We start from the raw sequence: 25,430 nt of genomic DNA, 5'->3' as shown, positions 1-25,430 counted from the left end.
TGCTCTATCCACTGCTGCATCCAACCCCAGGTATCTAAAGCAATCCCCCTGCTGCATCTCATTATCTTACTTTTGTTCAATTCTCTCAACTTTCTCCTTTCAAATACTCCCTAATTGTCACTAGCTTCTGGAGTTTTCTATATGGAGTCTTCACCAGTGCCACAACGTCTACATCCAACAAGTGATTCATCCCTGATGCCACCCCTGGTATACTGTTGGCCTGTCCCCCACTCGCAATCCCTCACATAAACATCCCCCATCCTAACCTTATACAAATTAATTAGGTATATAAAAACAGAACAACACTTTTCAGTAATTTCCTATCTAAACAGCATCAACACAATCAAATCTTACATAATTAAGCAGATATATTTCATAAATACCTGCTATCTAGATCTGAGTCTTCTTTCTTCATGACTGATTCTCGTGAATGATCACGGGAATCCATACCACGATCAGGAAATGCATCAAAATCTGTCAAAAAAAAAAGATAACTATCCAAAACACCAAATATATCAATAACATAAAACTCTACCCTTTCAGCACTTTCTGAAACAAGTGCTGTGCTATGTTAAACTTAACACTTAGAATACTTTAATACGGTCACACTCATTCTCTCGCTGTCATGTGTATTGCACTGAAACCACAGCTCCCTATCCACTGCTTGTGAATAAATGTGGCCTTTTTTTTGTCTTTTCCTGTCATTACCTTGCTGGGGGGAGGATATTTCCTTTGTGGTGGCATAACAACAGGAATGGATGAAGGCAAGCAAGCATGAACATGTCCATGTGTGTATATATGTATATGTCTGAGTATGTATATGTTGATATGTATATGTGCATGTATGGGCATTTATGTATATATATGTGTATATGAGTAGATGGGCCATTTTTCATTTGTTTCCTGGTGCTACCTCGCTGATGTGGGAAACAGCAATTAAGTATAATAATAATAATAATAATAAAGGTGTTTGCTTTAAAGAATGTATGTGAGAAGTACTTAGAAAAACAAATGGATTTATACAAATTTATACAAAGCATTTATGGATCTGGAGAAGGCATATGATAGGGTTGATAGAGATGCTCAGTGGAAGGTATTAAGAGTATATGGTGTGGGAGGTAAGTTGCTGGAAGCAGTGAAAAGTTTTTATCAAGGATGTAAGGCATGTGTATGAGTAGGAAGAGAGGAAAATGATTGATTCTCAGTGAATGTTGGTTTACGGCAGGGGTGCGTGATGTCTCCATGGTTGTTTAATTTGTTTATGGATGAGGTTGTTAGGGAGGTGAATGCAAGAGTTTTGGAAAGAGGGGCAAGTATGCAGTCTGTTGTGGATGAGAGGGTTTGGGAAGTGAGTCAGTTGTTCTTTGCTGATGATACAGTGCTGGTGGCTGATTCGGGTGAGAAACAGCAGAAGCTGATGACTGACTTTGGTAAAGTGTGTGAAAGAAGAAGGCTTAGAGTAAATGTGAATAAGAGCAAGATTATTAGTTACAGTAGGCTTGAGGGACAAGTCAACTGGGAGGTAAGTTTGAATGGAGAAAAACTGGAGGAAGTGAAGTGTTCTAGATATCTGAGAGTGGATTTGGCAGCGGATGGAACCATGGAAGCGGAAGTGAGTCACAGGGTGGGGGAGGAGGGTGAAAGTTCTGGCAGAGTTGAGAAATGTGTGGAAGGCAAGAGCATTATTCTCAGAAAGCAGAAATGGGTATGTTTGAAGGAATAGTGGTTCCAACAATGTTATATGTTGCGAGGCAAGGGCTATAGATAGGGCTGTGCGGAGGAGGGTGGATGTGTTGGAAATGAGATGTTTGAGGACAAAATGTGGTGTGAGGCAGTTTGATCGAGTAAATAATGAAAGGGTAAGAGAGATGTGTGGTGATAAAAAGAGTGTGGTTGAGAGAGCAGAAAAAGGTGTATTGAAATGGTTTGGTCACATGGAGAGAATGAGAGAGGAAAGATTGACAAAGAGGATATATGTGTCAGAGGTGGAGAGAACGAGGAGAAGTGGGAGACCAAATTGGAGGTGGAAGGATAGAGTGAAAAAGATTTTAAGCAATCGGGGCCTGAACAGACAGGAGGGTGAATAGGGCGTGCAAGGAATGACTGAATTGGAACGATGTGGTATACTGGGGTCGACATGCTGTCAGTGGATTGAACCAGGGCATGTGAAGCATCTGGGGTAAACCATGGAAAGTTTTATGGGGCCTGGATTTGGAAAGGAAGCTGTGGTTTCGGTGCATTACACATGACAGCTAGAGACTGAGTGTGAATGGATGTGGTCTTTGTTCTCTTTTCCTAGCTCTACCTTATGCGCGTGCAGGGGAAGGGGAGTGCCATTTCATGTGTGGTGGGGTGGCAACAGGAATGGGTGAAGGAAGCAAGTATGAATGTGTATGTATATGTATGTATACATTGAAATGTATAGGTACATATATGTGCGTATGTGGGCATTTATGTATATACATGTGTATGTGGGTGGGTTGAGCCATTCTTTCATCTGTTTCCTTGTGCTGCCTCACTAATGCAGGAGACAGCAACTAAGTATAATAAAAATATGTAAAAATATATATATATATATATTTTACTTATAACTGACACCTGTTTCCTGCATCAGCGAGGTAGTGCCAGAGAACAGATGAAGAATGGCCCATCCACTCATGTACACCATGTATATACATAAACATCCATAAACACATGTATGTATATATACATACATATCAACATATACATACAAAGACACATACATATATACACATATACATACTTGCTTGCCTTCATCCATTCCTGTTGCTACTCTACCCTACAGGAAATATCAGGGATTTTATTTATACTTTTTGACCTTGATGCATTACTATTTTCTTACAGGATTATTGTCTCTTTTCATACTCTGTTTTTCCACAAACAAGTTTCTTAACTCTTCATTCTTCCACGTTGTACCTCTCTTATCACACCCTATGCATCTCTTTCCACACATTACCCTGGCAGCCTGCAGTGAAGCAGCCTTCGGCTACATCCAAAACATCACCTTGAACTGTATCAGATCCTCTTGCCTTTTCTTCCCCCTTAAACTGGTATGCTTCACCATCTCATTCCTCAACATTTTCACACTTTCCATCCTTATTTTTTTTTATCTTTACTATGCTATATGCAGCAAAGTATTAATAACCTATGTTCAGACATTTCCCTTCGCAACCCTTGCTTACAGAATACATTATGCATACTGCCCATCATACCATACACATCAATCTTGCTCTTGTCTACCCACGTATATTTATTACCATCTTTATGTTAAGAGTGTGTATCTGCAACATTTATGCCCGCTAATGCACAAAACCCATGTAGTCTTTCACCAATATCATGAGCACATATATCATTATACATTGTGTAAGGAATGCTGAGGTTATAACCCCAGGACCCCCCTCATCCAGAAAATGCTTGAGATCTAAGGTTGTGCTACACTCAGAAGCAGGAACAGGATGTTCTGTTTCATCAAATGACAATGATACAGTTATACAACCTCACCAACGGTAACTTTTCACTCGCAGTGTAATCTTAAGGAGGTAGAACTCGGTCACACTAATGTGTCTACATACTTCATTTGAAAACAGACATCATACAATCATATAAACTAAATCACTTTGTAAACAAAAAGATACACTAACCTGAAAATCCTCCAGGTGTCCTTCCCATGATCCCTCCAAAGCTTTTGAAGATATCATCAAATATGGTGAAATCTCCAAAACTATCAAAACTGCGTAGTTCCTCATCATCATTTTCATCTTCAGGTCTGTTTTGGAAACTTTTATCAACACTATCTACCAAATAAAATTATGGGCAACAAATACATTATCATTACGGTATCACTATTATTGATATTATTTCCTTCATACTTGATCGGCATTTCCCATTTATTTTTCCCATTTATTCCCATTTATAGCCCATGCAAGGCATGGGCTATAAATAAGAATGTATGGAGGAGGTTTCATGTGTTGGAAATGAAACATTTGAGGACAATATGTAGTGTGAGGAGGGTTGATTTAGTGATGATAGGATAAGAGATAGGGGTGGTAATAAGAAGAGTATGGTTAAGAGAGCTGACAGTGGCATACTGAAGTGGTTTGGCCATATGGCAAGAATGAATGAGAGGCTGACTAAGAGGAGATGTGAGTCAGAAGTGGAAGGGACAAGGACAAGAGGGAGACCAAATTGAAGGAGGAAGGATGAAGTGAAAAAGATCTTGAATGCTTGGGAGCTAAATATGCAGGGGTGGGGTGAAAGGTATGCATGGGATAGAGTAAACTGGAGCGATGTGGTATACTGGGGGCAATGTGTTGTTAGTGGACAGAATCAGGGTATATGAAGCAGCCAGGGTAAACCATAGAAAAGTCTGTGAGGCCTGGTTATGGACAGGGGGCTGTAGTTTTAGCACAATAGATATGACAGCTAGAAAATGGATGTACATGAACAAGGCCTTTTCTTCACGTGTTCTTGGCCCTACCTCACTAAAGTGGAAAACAATGAACAAGTATGAAAGAAGAAAGGAAATATACAAGCCAGGTGATAAAAGCCTGCCTTAAATGATATGCAAATTCCTATTCAATAAATGAATAGCCTGTATAATATATTATCACAAAAGATGAAAGCAAAACTATTTAATCTGTACCTAATAATATATCTTCTACAAACATATCTTCAATAAACACCCTCATTACTTTTTCAAAAATTCCTCTGCCTCTCAAGCCTTAGCAAGGTAGCATCATGAATAAATGAACAGCCTCAGTTGCACACATCTACTCTCCAGCTGTTATGTATAATGTATCAAACCAGCACTCCATGGTTTACCTTAGCTACTCCATATGCCTTGGTTAAACACACAAATTGCACATCATCATGTCAATCAAATTCATTCTATCCTATGCACACCTCTTATCCTCCTGAATACCTAGGCCCCAGTATTCTAAAGCCTCCTTCACTCCATCCTTTCATCTACTTATCTGTGCATGAAGGCAGTATAAGATGAACCCCTGGACAATAATTATATAATAAACATGACAAAATAGAAACAGTATCATTCATCTAGCAGAATATGTGGTAAGCACTACATGCTTATCCAACTTTTTGACAAAATGTCATTGTAGGTATTCATAGGTAGATAATTACTCACCTTTCTTCCCTCCACTTCTGACATGTTCATTCCTTTAGCCTCTCTTATGTTCAAACCAGTTTAGAAAACCCTGACCACCTTTCTTAATTAGAATGCAATTCCTGTCCTACAACACCTATCATACACAATTAATCCACCTTGGACCTCATTTCATCCTCAAGCATTTAATTTACAAAACATCCATCCCTTTTCTTTAGCATGACTCAAGATTCACATTCATACAAAACTGTTGGGACTACTATACCTTCAATATCCATCTTGACCCTTCCCTCTTGCTTCTTTGTGCTCTCAGGACCTGAGCTCCCTCTTCCACTCTCTAAATCACTTTGGCCCCCTAGTTGTATCTGCTACCACATGAACTCTCACGTACTTAGAGCAATCCACTTCCTCCCCATTCAGATTTACACTTAACCATCCGATCTCATACCCCAACAACACCTCATTACATTACTTTTGTCCACATTTACTCTCAACTTTCTCTTATCAGACAATCATGAACTCTGTCACCAGCTTCTAGAGTTTTTCTCTCAAGTCTACCATCAAGGCCCCCATCCCCAGCATATCACAGGCCAACCCTTCACTCTAAGGCCCTCGCTTTCATATCCCTCAGCATGCTGTTCATAAACACATTAATCATCCACAGTGACATCACACATCCTTCACTGAGAACCACTCATCCTCCCTTCATTCTCATACACAAAACTAATTCTCCCAAAAAAACTCCTCACTGCATTTAGTGACTTCATTTACCCCATATATTCTTAGTACAGGTTATACCTCTTTATTCTGGCAACCTTGGGACCTGGCCATTGCTGGACCACAGAAAATCCCGGAAAACAGAAACTGATACCTAAGTCATACACAGTTGATGATCCAATCTCATAGTACTAGCACAAAGTCTATACAGGAGTTCCTTTATCTAATTTTTTCAGCAAATCCACCTTTTCAGTCATATATAATGACTAATGCATAAGTTTATTAGCACTAGCACTATCTTCTGCACCCCTTGGTCTCTTGGGTAACATTCTGAAGGGCTAAAATATGGCTGAATATAAGAAACTTACAGGACTGTTAATCAACTTGGCTGCATTTATAAAGGTTTTTGTACCTTAGTGCTTCTAACAGTGCCATCCTAGTGGCAGGTCCACAAACTAATAACTAATGATGACAGATTCAAAACAAGCTGGACCATAGGAGTTGCCGGACCATAGAGCGCTACTGTACCTTCCAAAAAAAAATCTGTCAACCCTATCATACACTTGCTCCAGATTCATAAATGCCACTTCAAATTCTTTATTTTACTCCAGAAGTTTCACACAGTAAACACCTGATTCATATATTCTCAACTTCTGAAGCCACACTGCTCCTCCGCAGTCAGATGCTCTTTGCATGTCAACATCCTATCATTTACTATTCTGTACGACCCCTTGCCAGGTTTTACTTAACAAACTTATACCAATGTAATTATTGCTTTTTTTCTTACATGCCTCCATCAAAGTGGTGTCTAAACACAATCTACTCAACACTCATAACAAAGTATTACATACACATTCCTCCATATTTCAATCTTTCATCCTTCCTCCCCAAAACCATTACACCTGATCCCCTACTTACGACCTATGTGACTTATGACTATCTGTACATATGACTGGAAAATAATATAAATTTAGAAATAGAAATTATGAAATATGAACTTAAGAATCTTAAATAAAAGATAAAAAGAGACTACAGAATCATATAACAAAGCTGGTTAAAAAAAAACAAGATAATCATGATAGAAATTCTGTAGCATAGCAAAAAAGAATGCTGTACAGGTATATGAATTCTACATGCCATGCTGACATATGTCTAAGTTGTCTTTTCGAGATCCAACAGGATGTATGTTGGGAGGGGTGTATTCTCCCCAATACCTTGGTACTGATCACCTACTTCCATTCAATTTGTGCAAAGACAACGACAGTACTAGATGGGTGTACACACACAGTGACTAATAGTTGGGTGTTCTGTCTGAATTACTCTGTTATGAATCCATTTACCTACTCATTCTCTTACATACAAATGATGTTCACACAATTTACCTAAGAAAGCCTTACGACCATTCCATATGTTCCTTCACTCCTGAAGAAAACTTTAGATTTACCCTTTCTTTCCTCATGGATCACAGCTTTGGTTTTATATGTAAATGGACAGCAAGACAACATTTCCATCCATTTGATATTCTAAAAACAGTGTGAAGCAGGTGTGGAGAGAGAGTCATAAGTAATACTCTTTCCTCTCTAATAATGCAATTAAGAGAGACATTTGGAAATTAATTCACACATGCAGTGATGAGAAATACCGTACTGGCTCCCATTTCAAACAATGCCTCGCATATTCATATTAGGCAGTGTATATTCTTACCCATGGTGTGGGTGGATGGGTCCAAAGTAGGGTGAGTGTGGTTGATCTGAAGACTGTCTTTCAGAAAAGTTATTTGAGTCATCAGACTGTTTGCTGTCTGGAACTTTAAGCAAAAAGTCTCGTGGGGCTCGACGTTCTGAAGGAACATGACTTCCTGTTAGGGAAAATGGAAATGGAATAATGGAAGCACTCGGCTACTGTAAATAGTGAGTCATGGTAGCAGCTTAGCAAATCCACTGATTCAAAGAAAATTAATGTAGCTATGTTACCCCAGAAATAATTATAAAATGTTTTGTGACATTGATAATCAATAAAAGTATGTCCCTGCATGTCATAGAAGGCGACAATAAGGAGAGGAGTGAGGGCTGGAAATCCTCCCCTCCCGATTTTTTTAATTTTCCACAAGAATGAACAAAGGGGACCAAGTGAGGATATTTCCTCAAAGACTCATTCCTCTATTCTTAATGCTACCTCGCTAATGCAGGAAATGGCAAATATGCATGAAATGAATGTATGTATATTTTTGTATATAATTTGTATATAATATTTGTATATTTGTATATAATAATATAATTTGTATATGTATGTTTATACATGTATATGTTGATATGTATGTGCATGTATATGTACGCATATGGGTGTTTATTTTATTTATTTTGCTTTGTCGCTATCTCCTGCGTTAGCAAGGTAGCGCAAGGAAACAGACGAAAGAAATGGCCCAACCCACCCCCATACACATGTAGATACATACGTCCACACACGCAAATATACATACCTACACAGCTTTCCATGGTTTACCCCAGACGCTTCACATGCCCTGATTCAATCCACTGACAGCACGTCAACCCCGGTATACCACATATAATTATTTCCTTTTTACTGTTTTTATCAGAATTTTCACTGATGTAAAAGTTAGAAAATAAAAATCCATGGCAACATAACTTATTTTTTATCGGATATCAGCCACTTTCCCATGAAAGTCCCTCAGTTTTTATATAAGGTGTTCTGTGCAACAGGGGCAAGCCCATCATGGTCTAACATATCAGTGTTACTATGCTATCAATAAGACCAACCCATTTTCCATCATATTACATAGCCCTCATCATGATAGGCTCACCCTTAATGAAAGAAAATTTCCCATGTTTTAGTGGGGTAGCAGACAAGCAGCACGGTCTGCAGCACGGGTAAGTCTACCCAGCCTAAAAACCAGGACATATTTCCCATAACTCTGCAATACAAGTCATCATTATGAGTTCCTCTATACTGATGTGCACCATAATATATCTCAGGCTACTAACAAAAGAGGCAAAACAAATCTAGAAAAGTGAAAAAGTGGAAGGAATGCAGGAAAGAAATAATTCCACCATGACCATCGGCTGTAAGACCAAGAAATCTGTTGCTTCCTGCATTGTGGGTCCTCCTTTTACTTTTAGTATATTTAATGACACTCACTGCACTACAAGAGGGTGTTTATGTCACTGCAGTCGTCAATAAGGTCTTTTCAGATGACAATCTGCAGCAGTAGTAATTTATGTTGAGGCTATTTACATGTTAAAAATTTTGATGCAAAATTTCTCAATTTACATCTGGCAAGTATGCCTTCATCACATGCAATGCCTTGTATCATAGGTGCTCATATCATGTAAATTTTCTTACAGTAATTATGATGCTGGCTATTTACTGATGTAGCAGAGTGAACTTGTGTATAATTTATAGGAAACCAAATTATCACATACTTTCTGCATTTTTATGTACATAATCATCTTTCTCTATCCAGGATGAATTTTTGAGAGCACCCCTCTGAAAATTATTCATGCAATAAAAAAGTTAAGAATGACTGTGATATAATCAATTATATGTACTATGCATAAAGTAACAGCTTACAACAGAACCGTATGAAGCAGAACACTTCTTTAGTATACACCAACAGCTTGCAACAAAATTACATGATGTAGATGACAAATGATGCAGTTTGTTGGAAAACATATGAATAAACTGACTAACGATATTTTTTTCAAATTCACTTACAGATCTGGTGTTTCATTTACAGAGAACCTACCTGGTACATCAGTAATCATCATCTGGTCTTGATGTTCGTGGAAGCCTTGAAACATCAAGTTAAGCTGTCTGAACATATCATCCATCTGACCAAACACTGTAGTGAAGGAGTCTTCAAATTCTTTAGGGTGAGTAAAGAGGTCTTCATTGTAAAAACTCCCAGAGAAAAGGTCATCTGTGGCCTTGAAACCTGTTGAGATTAAAATATATACTATCTATAAAGATATTGTCAAATCAAAAATCTAAATATCTGCCCATTATCAAAATTACAGCTGCCATTTAAATTGTGAAACTAATTCCTTTATACAAAACAAAGGTGGAGCTATAACTACAAGCATTCCCCTGTATTGTCTGCATATCTATTACCTACCTCACCCTCACTTTATCCATTTGCCAAACTATTTGTTTTCTCTTGGATTTGCATCCCCTCAAATAGGTAAGGCGTGCCAACTTTGTCTTCTCCTTTCATCTACTTATTCTGCAGATCTATATCTCATTACTTTATCATTTTCAAAAACCATTCTTCCTTTCATTCTCCATCCTTTATATTTCCTGATTAGTGACACATCACATGATCAAAAGTGCACCTCTTTAGAGTAGAAAGTAGTAGAAACCTTGTTACTGAACTGAAAGCCAAATAATTTCTCATTCCTGAGTGCACCAGAATACTTCAGTCAGTGTCCTTAAAGGCTTATTAAGACTTCAGATTGGCTGTTGAAGATTTAGGACTTCCCACTTCCTTGGCCAGAGTGAGGGAATGTCTGCAGGTGTCCTCAGCTGGATAGGCACCAAAAGTTCTAAACCCTCTCTGTTCTTACTTCATATGGTGGGAACTTAAACATTCCACCCTTTCTCTTTAAGAAGGCAAATTGAGGAAGAAGCCCTTGTTCAAAAGGTGTGCCAATAGATCATGGTGACAAAATCCACTTTCAACCAATGAGCACTATTTTTAACGTGCAGCTGCCATGATAAGAATACTTCACATTGGCCTCAATAAAACCCACACAGTAGCAATATAACACACTTTGGACTTGGCTGAAGATTATACCTGACTCAGGGGTTATGCCTATGTCCTCTGGTTAAGAAAACAGCAATATAAAGTCATGATAAAATAAGTGATAAACTAGCAGATCACACAACAGTAGCTACTGAAACCCATCACTACTATAAAATGTGAGACTACCAGTAGTTAACTAACACCAGTTTTAAGTTGGAGGATAGGTAACCTTTTTTCTTTTAAAAAGCAACTATTTTTGCAAAGGTGAAACAAATTGGGACAAAAAGTAACATACCAGAGAGTAGCACTTACCTGCTGTATAAACTACCTATTATAGATGCTAACATGCCATTCACTCACATTCACCTTAGAGCAGCCAGGTTCCTGGTATATACCCAAACAGAAAATCTTCAAGGAGATAAAACACACATTTTTCTCGGATCTCCAAGTGGAGCTCCCCCCCGTATCTACTGACACAGTGGGAGAGCAGACTTAGCACTACAGTGAATTACGTCCTCATTAGCACCCTTGCATGTCATTGCAAGGCTAGTCAGAATATGGTGCTGTTGGGATATGTCTACCCACAGAGTGGCCTTTTCATATGATCTTACCCACAGCTCGATACTGTCATGCTTACCCATGGCAAGATACTGTCATGCTTTAAAGTCTGTTCTATGTGCTAATGGCTATCAAATCCACAGGCCTCTTTACAGAAGAACAAGAGAAAGACCCATATTACTACTATACAGGGCAGCAATCATCAAAACGTTCAAATAGCTCACATGGTAGTAGCTCAAAACAAGAGCCATACTGCAGAAGAACATAAAATCTTAGGGCAGGAGAAGGATAAAAAACTAATGTTCAACAGCACTAGATGGGATGAACAATTTTTCCCCTTGGTTTCTGTTTCATGCCCTCTAAACAAAGCTACTGGGGAGTAAGTTGCTCTTGACAGGACATCGAGAAGCACAACAGATAATTGCAGACACCACAACCAAACATGCCTAAGAAAAAATTCCTCTTTATAAACTCCAATTAAAGAACTCAGACACTGCCAAGTGTTACCTGAATTTGAGTCCTTGGGGCAGCTAAATCCTCTAGAAGAAAAGAAAATAACCAAAACACAAAGGAAAACCAACCACAGGAGAAACATCGGCAATAAAGTAAAGAGTGCCAAGAGTACAAACAACAAACACTCCACAACATAGAGTCTAGCTAGAATATATGTCCCAAGACAAATGAAGGTGGCAGCTTGGAGAAATGCATCCTTCAAATATCAAAGGTATAAGATCATTTCAATTCAACTACCTAAGGAGATGCCACATATTACTGGCTTACCACAAAGGCTTATTCCATCTGATAATAACCATTCCATAGAAAAATATATATTTGTATCCTATAAATCTAATTAAGGCATACTTACAGTACTCCAAAGAAACTGTAAAAAGATATTGACAAACAGAAAGAGAGGAGGGGGGAGGCTGCTACAAGACATCCAGTCGATATGATCCAAGAATATTCTGTGCTGCTGGGCAGATTTGTCCCATGGAATGTGAGAGTTAATGATGTTATCAGTGTGGCAGACTCCAACTAGTCTCAGGCAGACCCAAAATGAGCATGCTGTCAGTGCCATAGGATAGTGGTTAGCAACAGATGGCAAGATCTAGCACTACACTACTGGTTAGAGAGGGTATTGAGGGCCCTAACCCACTAAATGTCCAGGAGAAATCTGGTTGCGAGACAAACCAGCGAAGGAGAATAATTTTCTGAAAACATTTAAGTATTATGGGAGGGAATAGATAACCTAGTTTATTCTTTTTGTTGCAATCATCCTCAGTCTAGGTGAGCATCATAAGGTCATAAAGTCCTTCATCTAGTCACTTTTCAAGGAACGTGCCACAGATAGCACCAAGGATGAGTCATTGGAACAGCTAGGGGATATCAGTAACTCTCTAGTAAGCATGGGGATGAATAGGGTAGATGGGGATGCACCTGGTGTCTGTGCAGCCTAGTAAATCCCCATCTACCCTATACATCCTCCTCCTAAGGCACACTGACCCCCTAGAACCCATAGTGTACAAGCATTCTTACACTCAAGAAAGTAAGTTAAATGCTGTGACAAGATGAGTATCTCTCCTTCTTATTCATCTATAGAGGAAAGTAAAATGGAAATATTCAGTGTTGATAAGAATGTGAAGAACATACTTGCGAGAACAGGAAACAGAGCCCCATACAAGACTAGCAGGATCAAAGGTAAGTTTTAATCTGCATGAGCTAACTATTAGAAGGCTGGGATTATTGGCTTAATGTGTATCCCTTCAAAAATCATTATCATGGGATGTTAATTCAGGAGAAAAAAATGGTTTGAAATGTTTATCATACACTTCCTAATGAATAATAGATAAATTTAGTTTTTAGCACACTTGGGACAGAAAAAAAATTGTACAAGTTCAATAATAAACAATATATTCAACATAACATACATATACTCATAAGTACAGGCTCATCTGAACAGTATATAAAATTACCTGTCTGAATGATTTCTGTTCCCTAAAATCTCCTCCCATGAGGGGTCTCTGAATGGGTTGGCATCTTTCTGTGATCTGAAAATGTCATGGTTAAATAAATATTAGTACATAATGTGGATGTGCTAGGGATTGAGGAAACCCATATCCCTGGGCAGGGTGTGTTGAAAAAAAATGGAAATGATGAATGCAACTCATGGGAGGGCATGGAAGGAGGTTTGGTATGGATGGGAATGAGTGGAAATTATCAGGGAAGGGGAAAAGAAAGATCTGCAATTCTGCAATCACCAAGGGTATGGGAGGGTGTTACAGAGCATGGATGGAATGGATCAGTAATAGTGTGGGTGAAAGGAAAGATTGGGATTGGGAAGTATGCATGGGTATGTGTATAGGGAGAATAAATAGACATTTTGGAAGGAGGTAAATAACATGAGTAAGACAAGAGAACAAATGAAAACCAGTGAAGGGGGCAAAGGTAGAGGTAATAACAAGCAGTGATGAAGTGAGTATTTTGAAGGTTTGTTGAATGTGATTGATGATAGAGTGGCAGGTATAGGGTATTTTGGTCTGGGTGGTGTGCAAAGTGAAACGGTAAGGGAGAATGGTTTGGTGAACAAAGAAGAGGTAGTGAAAGCTTTGCGGAAGATGAAAGACGGGAAGGGTGGCAGGGTTTGGATGGTACTGCAGTGGAACTTGATTAAAAAAGGGGTGACTGTGTTGTTGATTGGTTGGTAAGGATATTCAGCATATGTATGGATCATGGTGAAGTGCCTGAAGATTGGCAGAATGCATGCATAGTGCCATTGCACAAAGGCAAAGGGGGATAAAGATGAGTGTTCAAATTACAGAGGCATACATTTGTTGAGTATTCCTGGGAAATTATATGGGAGGGTATTGATTGAGAGGGTAAAGGCATGTTCAGAGCATCAGATAGGGGAAGAGCATTGTGGTTTCAGAAGTGGTAGAGGATGTGTGGATCAGGTGTCTGCTTTGAAGAATGTATGTGAGAAATACTTAGAAAAGCAAATGGATTTGTATGTAGCATTTATGGATCTGGAGAAGGCATATGATAGAGATCCTCTGTGGAAGGTATTAAGAATATATGGTGTGGGAGGCAAGTTGTTAGAAGCAGTGAAGTTTTTATCGAGGATGTAAGGCATGTGTATGAGTAGGAAGAGAGGCAAGTGATTGGTTCTCAGTGAATGTCGGTTTATAGCAGGGGTGCGTGATGTCTCCAGGGTTGTTTAATTTGTTTATGGATGGGGTTGTTAGGGAGGTGAATGCAAGAGTTTTGGAAAGAGGGGTAAATATGCAGTCTGTTGTGGATGAGAGAGCTTGGGAAGTGAGTCAGTTGTTGTTCGCTGATGATACAGCGCTGGTGGCTGATTAGGGTGAGAAACTACAGAAACTGGTGACTGAGTTTGGTAAAGTGTGTGAAAGAAGAAAGCTGAGAGTAAATGTGAATAAGAGCAAGGTTATTAGGTACAGTAGGGTGGAGGGACAAGTCATTTGGGAGGTACGTTTTAATGGAGAAAAACTGGAGGAAGTGAAGTGTCTTAGATATCTGGGAGTGGAATTGGCAGTGGATGGAACCATGGAAGCAGAAGTGAGTCATAGGGTGGGGGAGAGGGCGAAAGTTTTGGGAGCGTTGAAAAATGTGTGGAAGGCGAGAACGTTATCTCGGAAAGCAAAAGTGGGTATGTTTGAAGGAATAGTGGTTCCAACAATGTTATATGGTTGCGAGGCGTGGGCTATAGATAGAGTTGTGCGAAGGAGGGTGGATGTGCTGGAAATGAGATATTTGAGGACAAAATGTGGTGTGAGGTGGTTTGATCGAGTAAGTAATGAAAGGGTAAGAGAGATGTGTTGTAATAAAAAAGAGTGCGGTTGAGAGAGCAGAAGAGGGTGTATTGAAATGGTATGGTCACATGGAGAGAATGAGTGAGGAAAGATTGACAAAGAATATATATGTGTCAGAGATGGAGGGAACAAGGAGAAGTGGGATACCAAATTGGAGGTGGAAAGGTGGCATGAAAAAGATTTTGAGTGATCGGGGCTTGAACATGCAGGAGGGTGAAAGGTGTGCAAGGAATAAAGTGAATTGGAACGATGTGGTATACCGGGGTCAAAGTGCTGTCAATGAACTGAACCAGGGCATTTGAAGTATCTGGGGTAAACCATGGAAAGTTCTGAGGGGCCTGGGTGTGAAAAGGGAGCTGTGATTTCAGTGCATGATACATGACAGCTAGAGACTGAGTGTGAACAAATGTGGCCTTTGTTTTCTTTTCCTAGTGCTATCTCGCACACATGCATGGGGAGGGGGTTGTCATTTCATGTGTGGCAGGGTGGCGACAGGAATGAATAAGGGCAGACAGTATGAATTATGTACATGCGTATATATGTATATGTCTTTGTGTGTATATATATGTTTACATTGAGATGTATAGGTATGAATATGTGTGTGTGTGTGTGGACGTGTATGTATATATATGTGTATGTGGGTGAGTTGGGCCATTCTTTTATCTGTTTCCTTGCACTACCTCGCTAACACGGGAGACAGCGACAAATCATGATAAATAAATAATGAATAAATAATAAGTAGTGTTCTAGACAAGTTCCATATCACTACCAGCTTTGAATAATGATCAACTGTTCTGCAGTACTGTGTAGTATTTTGTGGATTACATCTTGCTGAAGGATAAAACAAGAAGGGTTTTGTATATAAGGGAAAAAGTGGATTTAATCAATATACTTATAATCATACATACAGATGCAGCTGAATAGTATATGAAATTACCTGTCTGAATTATTTCTGTTCTCTAAAATCTCCTCCCATGTGGGGTCTTTGAATGGCTTGCCATCTTTCTGTAATCTGAAAATGTCATAGCTGAAATAAGTATTATTACATAATGTTCTAAATCAAAACATATCTTGCAAAAATGCATTTCAATCTACAAACAGTATCTATATTATATAAACTCTTAGCATTTGAGTTTTCAGGACACAAAGGAGGAGGAAAACATCATAAGGTCCCTCTCTGTTCATCTTACACTTTTATTATAATATTGCTTGATCTCTTTAAGTTTACATAATGGACTGATACCCTTGGCAACAGGGCCTCTGAGAGGAATTTTATCTGAGGGTACAGTTTCTCTCGGGTCCCATTCCCTTCTCCATTATTTATCCTGTTTTTATCCTCTATGGTTTAATGCCATGACCTGTAAAGCCAAAAGGGTATGGAAGATGAAGGAGGGGTGGAATGGAGCACTCTGTTGATTTTCTGCATTTGAGGCTTTATGCAAACATTTTCTGAAATCCAAGGGAATTACTGGGTCCCCTTTTGGATGCATGGGTACAATGTACTCCATGCTTCCCCTCTCAATGGCTGTGCTAAGCGGTACCCTTCTTTGTCAAGAAATCATTGTAAGGATAATTAACAACATTTTTTTGGTAAATATGCAGTATACAAAAACCATGAATCTAACTTCAAAATGTCACTGACTGTTTTACAGTGGTAGTTCAATGTTTGGAGATACATTAAGACTGGAATAGTGTAATTTGGACTATTTCCTTTTTATCCTTTGACAATTATTAAGTCAGTAGTGAGGAGGACTGTGAAAATCAAAGAGAAGGTGGGGTTAATTATAGTTAAAGTACACAGAAATCAATAAGACCCTTGAAACCTCTTCAAACTTTCCCTGACAGCAGAAAAAATATTCTCTTTAAAATGCCATTTGCAAATTATGATTTCATGGTCTCATATTTGCATCCAGTTGCTGAAAAGTTTGTGCTTTCATGTGTTCAAACACAAAAATTGCACTGAAAAACATTACTCCTTGTAGCACACATACTTTACCTTACGCAAAGATGTAGATGACTCTAGGGCTGGTATATTAGATAAAAACACTGAAAATTCTTGTAAATCTTAGCTGCTCGGGGAAATTAGGTAAAATTTTCAAAGGTCCTGTTGGTTTTGGCAAGTTCCACACACTCCCACATTCATAAACCTACAATTTTTCTTATCTTCCAAGCCCTCCTCACACTAGTAATCTGCCAACTTAACTGAGCATCAAAACTAGCTTTGGATAATGGATGATTTTTTTCTTAATGTTAAAAAACAGAAAAAAAGTTGCAGAGCTAGGTTTAAAGCATAGGTGATGGGATAAAGGTTACAAAAAAATATAAGGGAAAATTTGGGGTTAATGTAAAAGTGTGTTAAACATCTGTACAGGATCCGTTGAAACCACCTAACCTCCTCTAGCAGCTGAGATTTATAGCAAATACCAACATTAATGAGGTATGATGCTGGAACTGAATAAAATGCCTAACTGTAGAGAAACTGGGCACTGGCATAAACTGTCCTATGTCAGTTATATGTTAGGTTACATTCATCAGCTGTTGGCATGATGCTCATTCACAAGATTGTCTTATTCTTTGACTGATATTGAAAACTATTGTGTTTGCAAAAACCAATGTCCCTCCCCTCCCCCATATTTTTAAAGGTGGAACATGGGTTTTTGTAGGTACAAGCATATGACACTCTAAGAGTGAAATCATTGAAATCATTGTACATTTGGTCACTGAAACTAGAGTTTCTCCACCTCATTGTGCCTCAGAGTGTCTTGAGGGAAGGATGTTCTTTCTTTACTCTTCCCCGCTGCCACTTCATTTCAGGGATTTCGCTTCTGAGTGCTATATTTTTCCTACCTGTGTTTCAAGGTTGACTCTTACCTTTCTAAGGATGAAGCCCAAATTCTCACCTGGAAGAAGGAAAATGTGAGTATACGAGATTTCTACATGTACTGGGCACTCGGAAAGCACAATCAGGCAGCTGCTTCCTGCAACACCTTATCAGTGCCTCCCTTCATTCATGTGATCAAGACCCTATGGACCCACAATACTTGAGGAACCTTGCCATTTCCATCCCCACGTGGACCTTGGCAAATGGTAATTAAAGCCAAAGGAGAGACGACAGAATACTAAAACATGAATGGACATCATCTTTGAAAATGTATGGGAAGGTTTTTGTTGACACAGTATGATAAATCTCAGATACTAGAGAGATTAGGTAAGAGTTTCATAGGATTTGTTGATTTTTATGTTTCGCAAGAATTTGGCTGGAGACAGTGAACAGATTAAAAGACAGGAACTACATGGACTCTAAATTGGTTTCTGAGACACGCAATAATGGAAACCTTAATAGTGCCTATATGATAATGAGAATAATTCACAAGTTACAAATATCTACATTAAGTAGAAGTGGTAGGTAGGAGCATTAGGTAGAAGTAGTCAGTAGTAACATTAGGTAGAGGCCTCTACAAACACTGTGCTTAAGTTGCCCTCTGCCAGTGGTCTGTTAAGATTGAGGCACTAAATGCTATGAAGTGGCACTGAAGTTCTCTAGTTGTGGAGACTCTTGCTATGGCCACTCCCTTGAGAAAGTTCCAGTTGGAAGAGGCATCAGAGATATAGATAGATAGACTGACACAAATATCTAGATCGAGATATTTTTGTTATTGTACTCTGCCCTACTTACATTGAAATTGCTTAATTCTAAATGCCATCCCTAGAGGTTTAAAAATTCTATGACGTTCAGGCCATGATTGTTACACAGCAATCTGGACACAGAGGCATTTGGAGTTATGTCCAGTATCTACTAAAGGAACTATTTAAATTAACATATTCCCTGACAATCAAAACCCACACCATTATTGCTATATCTAATTTTTTTTTTTTTTCTTTTAACTATTCGCCATTTCCCGCGTTAGCGAGGTAGCGCTAAGAACAGAGGACTGGGCCTTTGTGGAATATCCTCACCTGGCCCCCCTCTGTTCCTTCTTTTGGAAAAAAAAAAAAACGCGAGGGGAGGATTTCCAGCCTCCCGCTCCCTCCCCTTTTAGTCGCCTTCTACGACACGCAGGGAATACGTGGGAAGTATTCTTAATCCCCTATCCCCAGGGATAAATATTGTATAATATTGTATAATGAAATACCTAATTAGGTAAACACATAAAGTAGAAGTCTGTTGGAACATTAGGTAGAGCCTCTGAAAACACTGCACTTGAGTTGCCTTCTGCCAGTGGCCTGTTAAGGGTGAAATATTAAAAACTGAAAAGTGGCACTGAATTTCACTAGTTATGGAGATTCTTTTCCCATAGCCATCCTCTTGAGGGAGTTCCCAAAGGAACAGGCATCAGAGATATAGACATGAATGGATGAAATAAAATATAATAGGTAATATATTAGATGAGTTCCTCAACACTATTAGCTTTGAATACTGACTGATCGTGTCCTGCAGTACTATGTAGCATTTACAGAATGTAATAAGAGTTGCACAGCATAATTTAGTGCATTACATCTTGCTAAATCGTAAAGCAATAAAGGTTATATATATAACTTGGAGGTGGAAAGATGGAGTGAAAAAGATTTTGAGTGATAGGGGCCTGAACATGCAAGAGGGTGAAAGGCGTGCAAGGAATAGAGTGAATTGGAACGATGTGGTATACCAGGATCGACGTGCTGTCCATGGATTGAACCAGGGCATGTGAAGCGTCTGGGGTAATCCATGGAAAGTTCTGTGGGGCCTGGATGTGGAAAGGGAGCTGTGGTTTTGGTGCATTATTACATGACAGCTAGAGACTAAGTGTGAACGAATGGGGCCTTTGTTGTCTTTTCCTAGCGCTACCTCGCACACATGAGGGGGGAGGGGGTTGCTATTTCATGTGTGGTGAGGTGGCGATGGGAATGAGTAAAGGCAGACAGTATGAATTATATACATGTGTATATATGTATATGTCTATGTGTGTATATATATGTATACGTTGAGATGTATAGGTATGTATATACCTATCGCCCAACCAACCCACATAGTCATGTATATGCATATATGTCCACACACGCACATAATCATACCTATACATCTCATTGTATACATATATATACACACAGACATATACATATATACACATGTATATAATTCATACTGTCTGCCCTTATTCATCCCCGCCACACATGAAATGACAATCACCTTCCCCGCATATGCGTGAGGTAGCACTAGGAAAAGACAACAAAGGCCACATTTGTTCACACTCAGTCTCTAGCTGTCATGTATAAACCACCAAAACCACAGCTCCCTTTCCACATCCAGTCCCCACAAAACTTTCCATGGTTCACCCCAGATGCTTCATATATATAGTAAACAGAGAAGAGGTAGTAAAAGCTTTGCGGAAGATGAAAGCCGGCTAGGCAGCGGGTTTGGATGGTATTGCAGTGGAATTTATTAAAAAGAGGGTGACTGTGTTGTTGACTGGTTGGTAAGGTTATTTACTGTATATATGACTCATGGTGAGGTGCCTGAGGATTGGCGGAATGCGTGCATAGTGCCATTGTACAAAGGCAAAGGGGATAAGAGTGAGTGCTCAAATTACAGAGGTATAAGTTTGTTGAATATTCCTGGTAAATTATATGGGAGGGTATTGATTGAGAGGGTGAAGGCATGTACAGAGCATCAGATTGGGGAAGAGCAGTGTGGTTTCAGAAGTGGTAGAGGATGTGTGGATCAGGTGTTTGCTTTGAAGAATGTATGTGAGAAATACTTAGAAAAGCAAATGGATTTGTATGTAGCATTTATGGATCTGGAGAAGGCATATGATAGAGTTGATAGAGATGCTCTGTGGAAGGTATTAAGAATATATGGTGTGGGAGGCAAGTTGTTAGAAGCAGTGAAAAGTTTTTATCAAGGATGTAAGGCATGTGTACATGTAGGAAGAGAGGAAAGTGATTGGTTCTCAGTGAATGTAGGTTTGCGGCAGGGGTGTGTGATGTCTCCATGGTTGTTTAATTTGTTTATGGATGGCGTTGTTAGGGAGGTGAATGCAAGAGTTTTGGAAAGAGGGGCAAGTATGAAGTCTGTTGGGGATGAGAGAGCTTGGGAAGTGAGTCAGTTGTTGTTCGCTGATGATACAGCGCTGGTGGCTGATTCATGTGAGAAACTGCAGAAGCTGGTGACTGAGTTTGGTAAAGTGTGTGAAAGAAAAAAGTTGAGTAAATGTGAATAAGAGCAAGGTTATTAGGTACAGTAGGGTTGAGGGTCAAGTCAATTGGGAGGTGTTTTTGAATGGAGAAAAACTGGAGGAAGTGAAGTGTTATAGATATCTGGGAGTGGATCTGGCAGCGGATGGAACCATGGAAGCGGAAGTGGATCATAGGGTGGGGGAGGGGGCGAAAATTCTGGGAGCCTTGAAGAATGTGTGGAAGTCGAGAACATTATCTCGGAAAGCAAAAATGGGTATGTTTGAAGGAATAGTGGTTCCAACAATGTTGTAAGGTTGCGAGGCGTGGGCTATGGATAGAGTTGTGCGCAGGAGGATGGATGTGCTGGAAATGAGATGTTTGAGGACAATGTGTGGTGTGAGGTGGTTTGATCGAGTAAGTAACGTAAGGGTAAGAGAGATGTGTGGAAATAAAAAGAGCGTGGTTGAGAGAGCAGAAGAGGGTGTTTTGAAATGGTTTGGGCACATGGAGAGAATGAGTGAGGAAAGATTGACCAAGAGGATATATGTGTCGGAGGTGGAGGGAACGAAGAGAAGAGGGAGACCAAATTGGAGGTGGAAAGATGGAGTGAAAAAGATTTTGTGTGATCGGGGCCTGAACATGCAGGAGGGTGAAAGGAGGGCAAGGAATAGAGTGAATTGGAGCGATGTGGTATACCAGGGTTGACGTGATGTCAGTGGATTGAATCAAGGCATGTGAAGCGTCTGGGGTAAACCATGGAAAGCTGTGTAGGTATGTATATTTGCGTGTGTGGACGTATGTATATACATGTGTATGGGGGTGGGTTGGGCCATTTCTTTCGTCTGTTTCCTTGCGCTACCTCGCAAACGCGGGAGACAGTGACAAAGAAAAAAAAAAAAAATAATAATAATAATACAAATCATGCTCTACACCTGTTATTATATTTTCTAAATACTGCTACCATTACAGAACAAAAATAGCCAGTATTCAAAGATAATAGCTATGAAGTGCTATTTCAAATAAAAATTAGAAAATGTTCCAGATTTCACTCCTCAACTTTCAAGCTTCTCTAACTACAGTGCAATAATTGTCAAACAAATCGCTCAATATCCAAAGCCAGTTTCAGTGAGTAGCTAAACTGGTAATCTCTTGATTATTTATCACCATAAGATACAATGTAAGATACTTCAAATCACACTCCACTAGTATTATCTTAATCTCCAGTAATTTTACAGTTTGCAAATATACGTGTTCTAGCCTTGAAATCCTTATTCTACTTTTATGGAATTGCTGTTTGATATAAAAGTTAAGTAAATTAGACTGGTTTTCTTTAGCATTATTATTTCTGATCATTCAGTACTAAATAACCTGATAGCAAATGAATATTATGAAAGAGGGAAAATTATTAAATACAATGTCCACCAAAAACTTTGTCCACCTCCCCATACATTTCCAAAGGCAATGCCACACTTGCATTTCATTACTTTGTCATCTCTCCTTTGGCCGTGATTACCATCTGCATACGTCTGGCCATGAAATTTGCAAGGTTTCTGAAGTATTGTAAGTCCATGATGTGGGTAACATCTCAATTTCCTGAATGAGGCAATGCACTGATGACATGCTGCAGGAAGCAGCCACCCCATGTGCATTCTAAGGGCCCAGTGCACCTAGAAATCTCATGTGTACCTGCATTTTATTGCTTCTTACCTTTGAAAGGTAAGAGCCAACCATCTTTGAAGCACAGGTGAAAGTAATACAATGCGCAGAAGTGAAATTCCCAAAATGAAGTGGCAGATAGCCTGAGCACATTGAGGAGGATTAATGGTGCTCAAACCATTAAAAACACTAGTCTCAGTGACCAGATGTACAAAGACTTCATGCTGGGAATGTCATATGCTTGTACCCACAATAATCCTTAGTCATGTATTGCCTTTGAAAATATATGGAGGCAAACAGTGGTTTTAGCGGACACTATATACTATGTATAATCAGATTTAAAAACAAAACTTAAATTTTTGAGCAATAAAGCTTAAATGTTTGGTATAGTATTAGCTAATTTTCCTAATTCTGAAGGAGACGCACTTTTTATTGTATCCACTGGATGGTGCCATGAATAATAGGGTTCAAAACTGTTAACTAAGGAAGAGATAGCTTGACTGGAGTTTTTCTAAAGCATAAGAACGGTTCATATGTTTATAAATATATTCTGATATTGCAAATAGAATGTGACACCTTTGGACCATGTCCATTTGTTCTGCATTATTGAAGGACAATAAAATGTTTTTGACAGATTGGAATGTCCAACAGAATTTAGTCTGTCTCCGTGGGTAGGAAAAGGGAGATAATTACTTGTTATTAATGATTATTATTTTCTATCTGCATTAGATTTTTATGAAATATTTATGACTGATTACATTTCTTGTGGCATTTCATCATGGCAAAAATATGTGGTTTGAAAATACACAAGATTCAAACTGGAATTGACTTGAGGACCACAAGGTAAATCATATCATTTGTGCGCATGTTATGTGAGGGCCGTAGGAGGGATACCTAATGGTATCTGAAAAGCACTTGCTTCGGCATCACACTAACATGCGATGCCTAAGCAAATTATGGGTCCTGCAAACACTTCATCTCTAAGAAAGAAAAAGTTATAGTATGTAAGGAGTCTATTGGTATTGCTCTCAGCAACATCCATCAACTAGAACATCTGTGTTCGCAAAATGAGAAATTCTCAAGCCACCCAGTAAATTATCATGATTCAATCATATTCCTGAATTAGATCTGTAGTGTTCTAAAGCTAAATAATCACCAAAATTGTCATTAATCATGCTTCGATACAAACTATATCCCACAATAACATAACTCCCCCCAATAATAACACTGCGTCTCTAAAACTTAATGTCTACTGTCACTTTAAACTTTGTATTCCTAAGAAAAGAAGGCATCCTAAAAAAAATTATTTTCAAGGCTGGGCAAAGCATGTAAGTATAATTCAGGGGAATGTGTTAAACGTGCTTGAAGTTATGTAATCATTTTATATGCCTAGGACATCCTCCGACATGGTGAGATAAGTCAGTATGACAAACATTATCATATGAAATAAATCTAAACTGGTTCACATATAATTTAGGCCATCTTAAAGTAATTCTTATATATTTGATGCAATTATCCATTCTTTGGCTGTCTTGTCAGCACAGTATAGAGTTAAATTCAGTTAACTAAGACCACAAATATATATATAAAATTAGTCGCTGGACTTACTGATCAGAATAACCGAAAATTCTTCTAAACCAATCCATATCGGCAGTTTATTTCCCAGCTGGACATCAATAGTCCTTAGACTGACGCAATAACACCCAACTGGTCATCTGTTTATTTCCCCAGCTGAGACATTGTATACCAAGATAGTACTCCTCTGATCGTTGTCATTCCATGGGATATAACATCCTTTCCCTTAGCTTTCAATTTCGTCCGTTATATCCTTTTGGCGCTAGTATCGCTAAGGCGTTTGTTATATGTATTATCGTTGACTCCTAATTTTCATGAGGTTGATTTGGTATATTTAGCTACTGATTCTATTTTCCGCATTTATGTCCATCGTGTTACGGTAAAACATGAGCGTCCGCTCTTGTAAAAGTGTTTTGTTTTGTTTTACTTTGCATATTAAGGTGATTCGCCAAGTGAAACCATTGTCTCCATTTATTTCACGTCTATCCACAGATTACCTCCATTTCATACGGATCCTAATCATTCCTTTAGAAACTCTACTTGAAATGTACGTAGGACTAATACGTTATGTTATTATGTCGCCGATCGATCCATCGCTCCTAGCGGCCCACATCTCCTCTATTTACCTTTGAGTCTACTAACATAAAATCTTGACCAAACTATTATCTATTATACATACCATCTCAAAAATTTTATACATACATATTTCCAGTGATTTATTTACACCACACACACCATTCTCATATCTTCATTCTTCTTTCTACCCCTCCCTCCAACTCCTCTAAGTTGCCTTCCATACACCATTGTTGAAAAAAAGAAATTGCTCAATTTTTCAGTACACCGTTAATTTTTTCCTCTGCATGAACCCATTCTCAGTTTTAGCTCTGCTCTGACGTCCTTGCACAAACTGATGGTCTAATTGAATTCCCATATCCACTCTTACTTCATAACTTATCTAATCTTCCTTTAAATATGTTCACAGCGTAAGCTTCTATTATGCTCTTCTTGAAGTCATTCCACCAGTTTACAACTCAGTTAAGAA

General features: G+C 38.9%; 2 protein-coding genes across 2 annotated transcripts in view; one reads left to right on the top strand and one right to left on the bottom strand.

Annotated features, from left to right (window-relative positions):
- LOC139759578 (uncharacterized) overlaps positions 1–25,430 on the bottom strand; it is a 71,580-nt gene that overhangs the window by 14,763 nt on the left and 31,387 nt on the right. The window contains exons 2-6 of the mRNA XM_071681866.1: positions 13,148–13,222; positions 9,624–9,837; positions 7,565–7,718; positions 3,663–3,787; positions 384–474 (exon numbers count right to left, since the gene is read on the bottom strand). Of these exons, the coding sequence (XP_071537967.1) occupies positions 384–474; positions 3,663–3,787; positions 7,565–7,718; positions 9,624–9,837; positions 13,148–13,222 (659 nt within the window). The remainder of the gene's footprint in view (positions 1–383; positions 475–3,662; positions 3,788–7,564; positions 7,719–9,623; positions 9,838–13,147; positions 13,223–25,430) is intronic.
- Positions 9,615–25,430, top strand: part of PKD (serine/threonine-protein kinase D3) — a 272,661-nt gene continuing 256,845 nt past the window's right edge. Inside the window, exon 1 of the mRNA XM_071681853.1 lies at positions 9,615–9,750. The gene's annotated coding sequence lies outside the window, so the exon portion shown is untranslated. The remainder of the gene's footprint in view (positions 9,751–25,430) is intronic.

The sequence above is a fragment of the Panulirus ornatus genome, chromosome 3 (assembly GCF_036320965.1).
Source record: "Panulirus ornatus isolate Po-2019 chromosome 3, ASM3632096v1, whole genome shotgun sequence".
NCBI lineage: Eukaryota > Metazoa > Arthropoda > Malacostraca > Decapoda > Palinuridae > Panulirus > Panulirus ornatus.
This window is presented reverse-complemented; position numbering and strand designations above follow the sequence as displayed.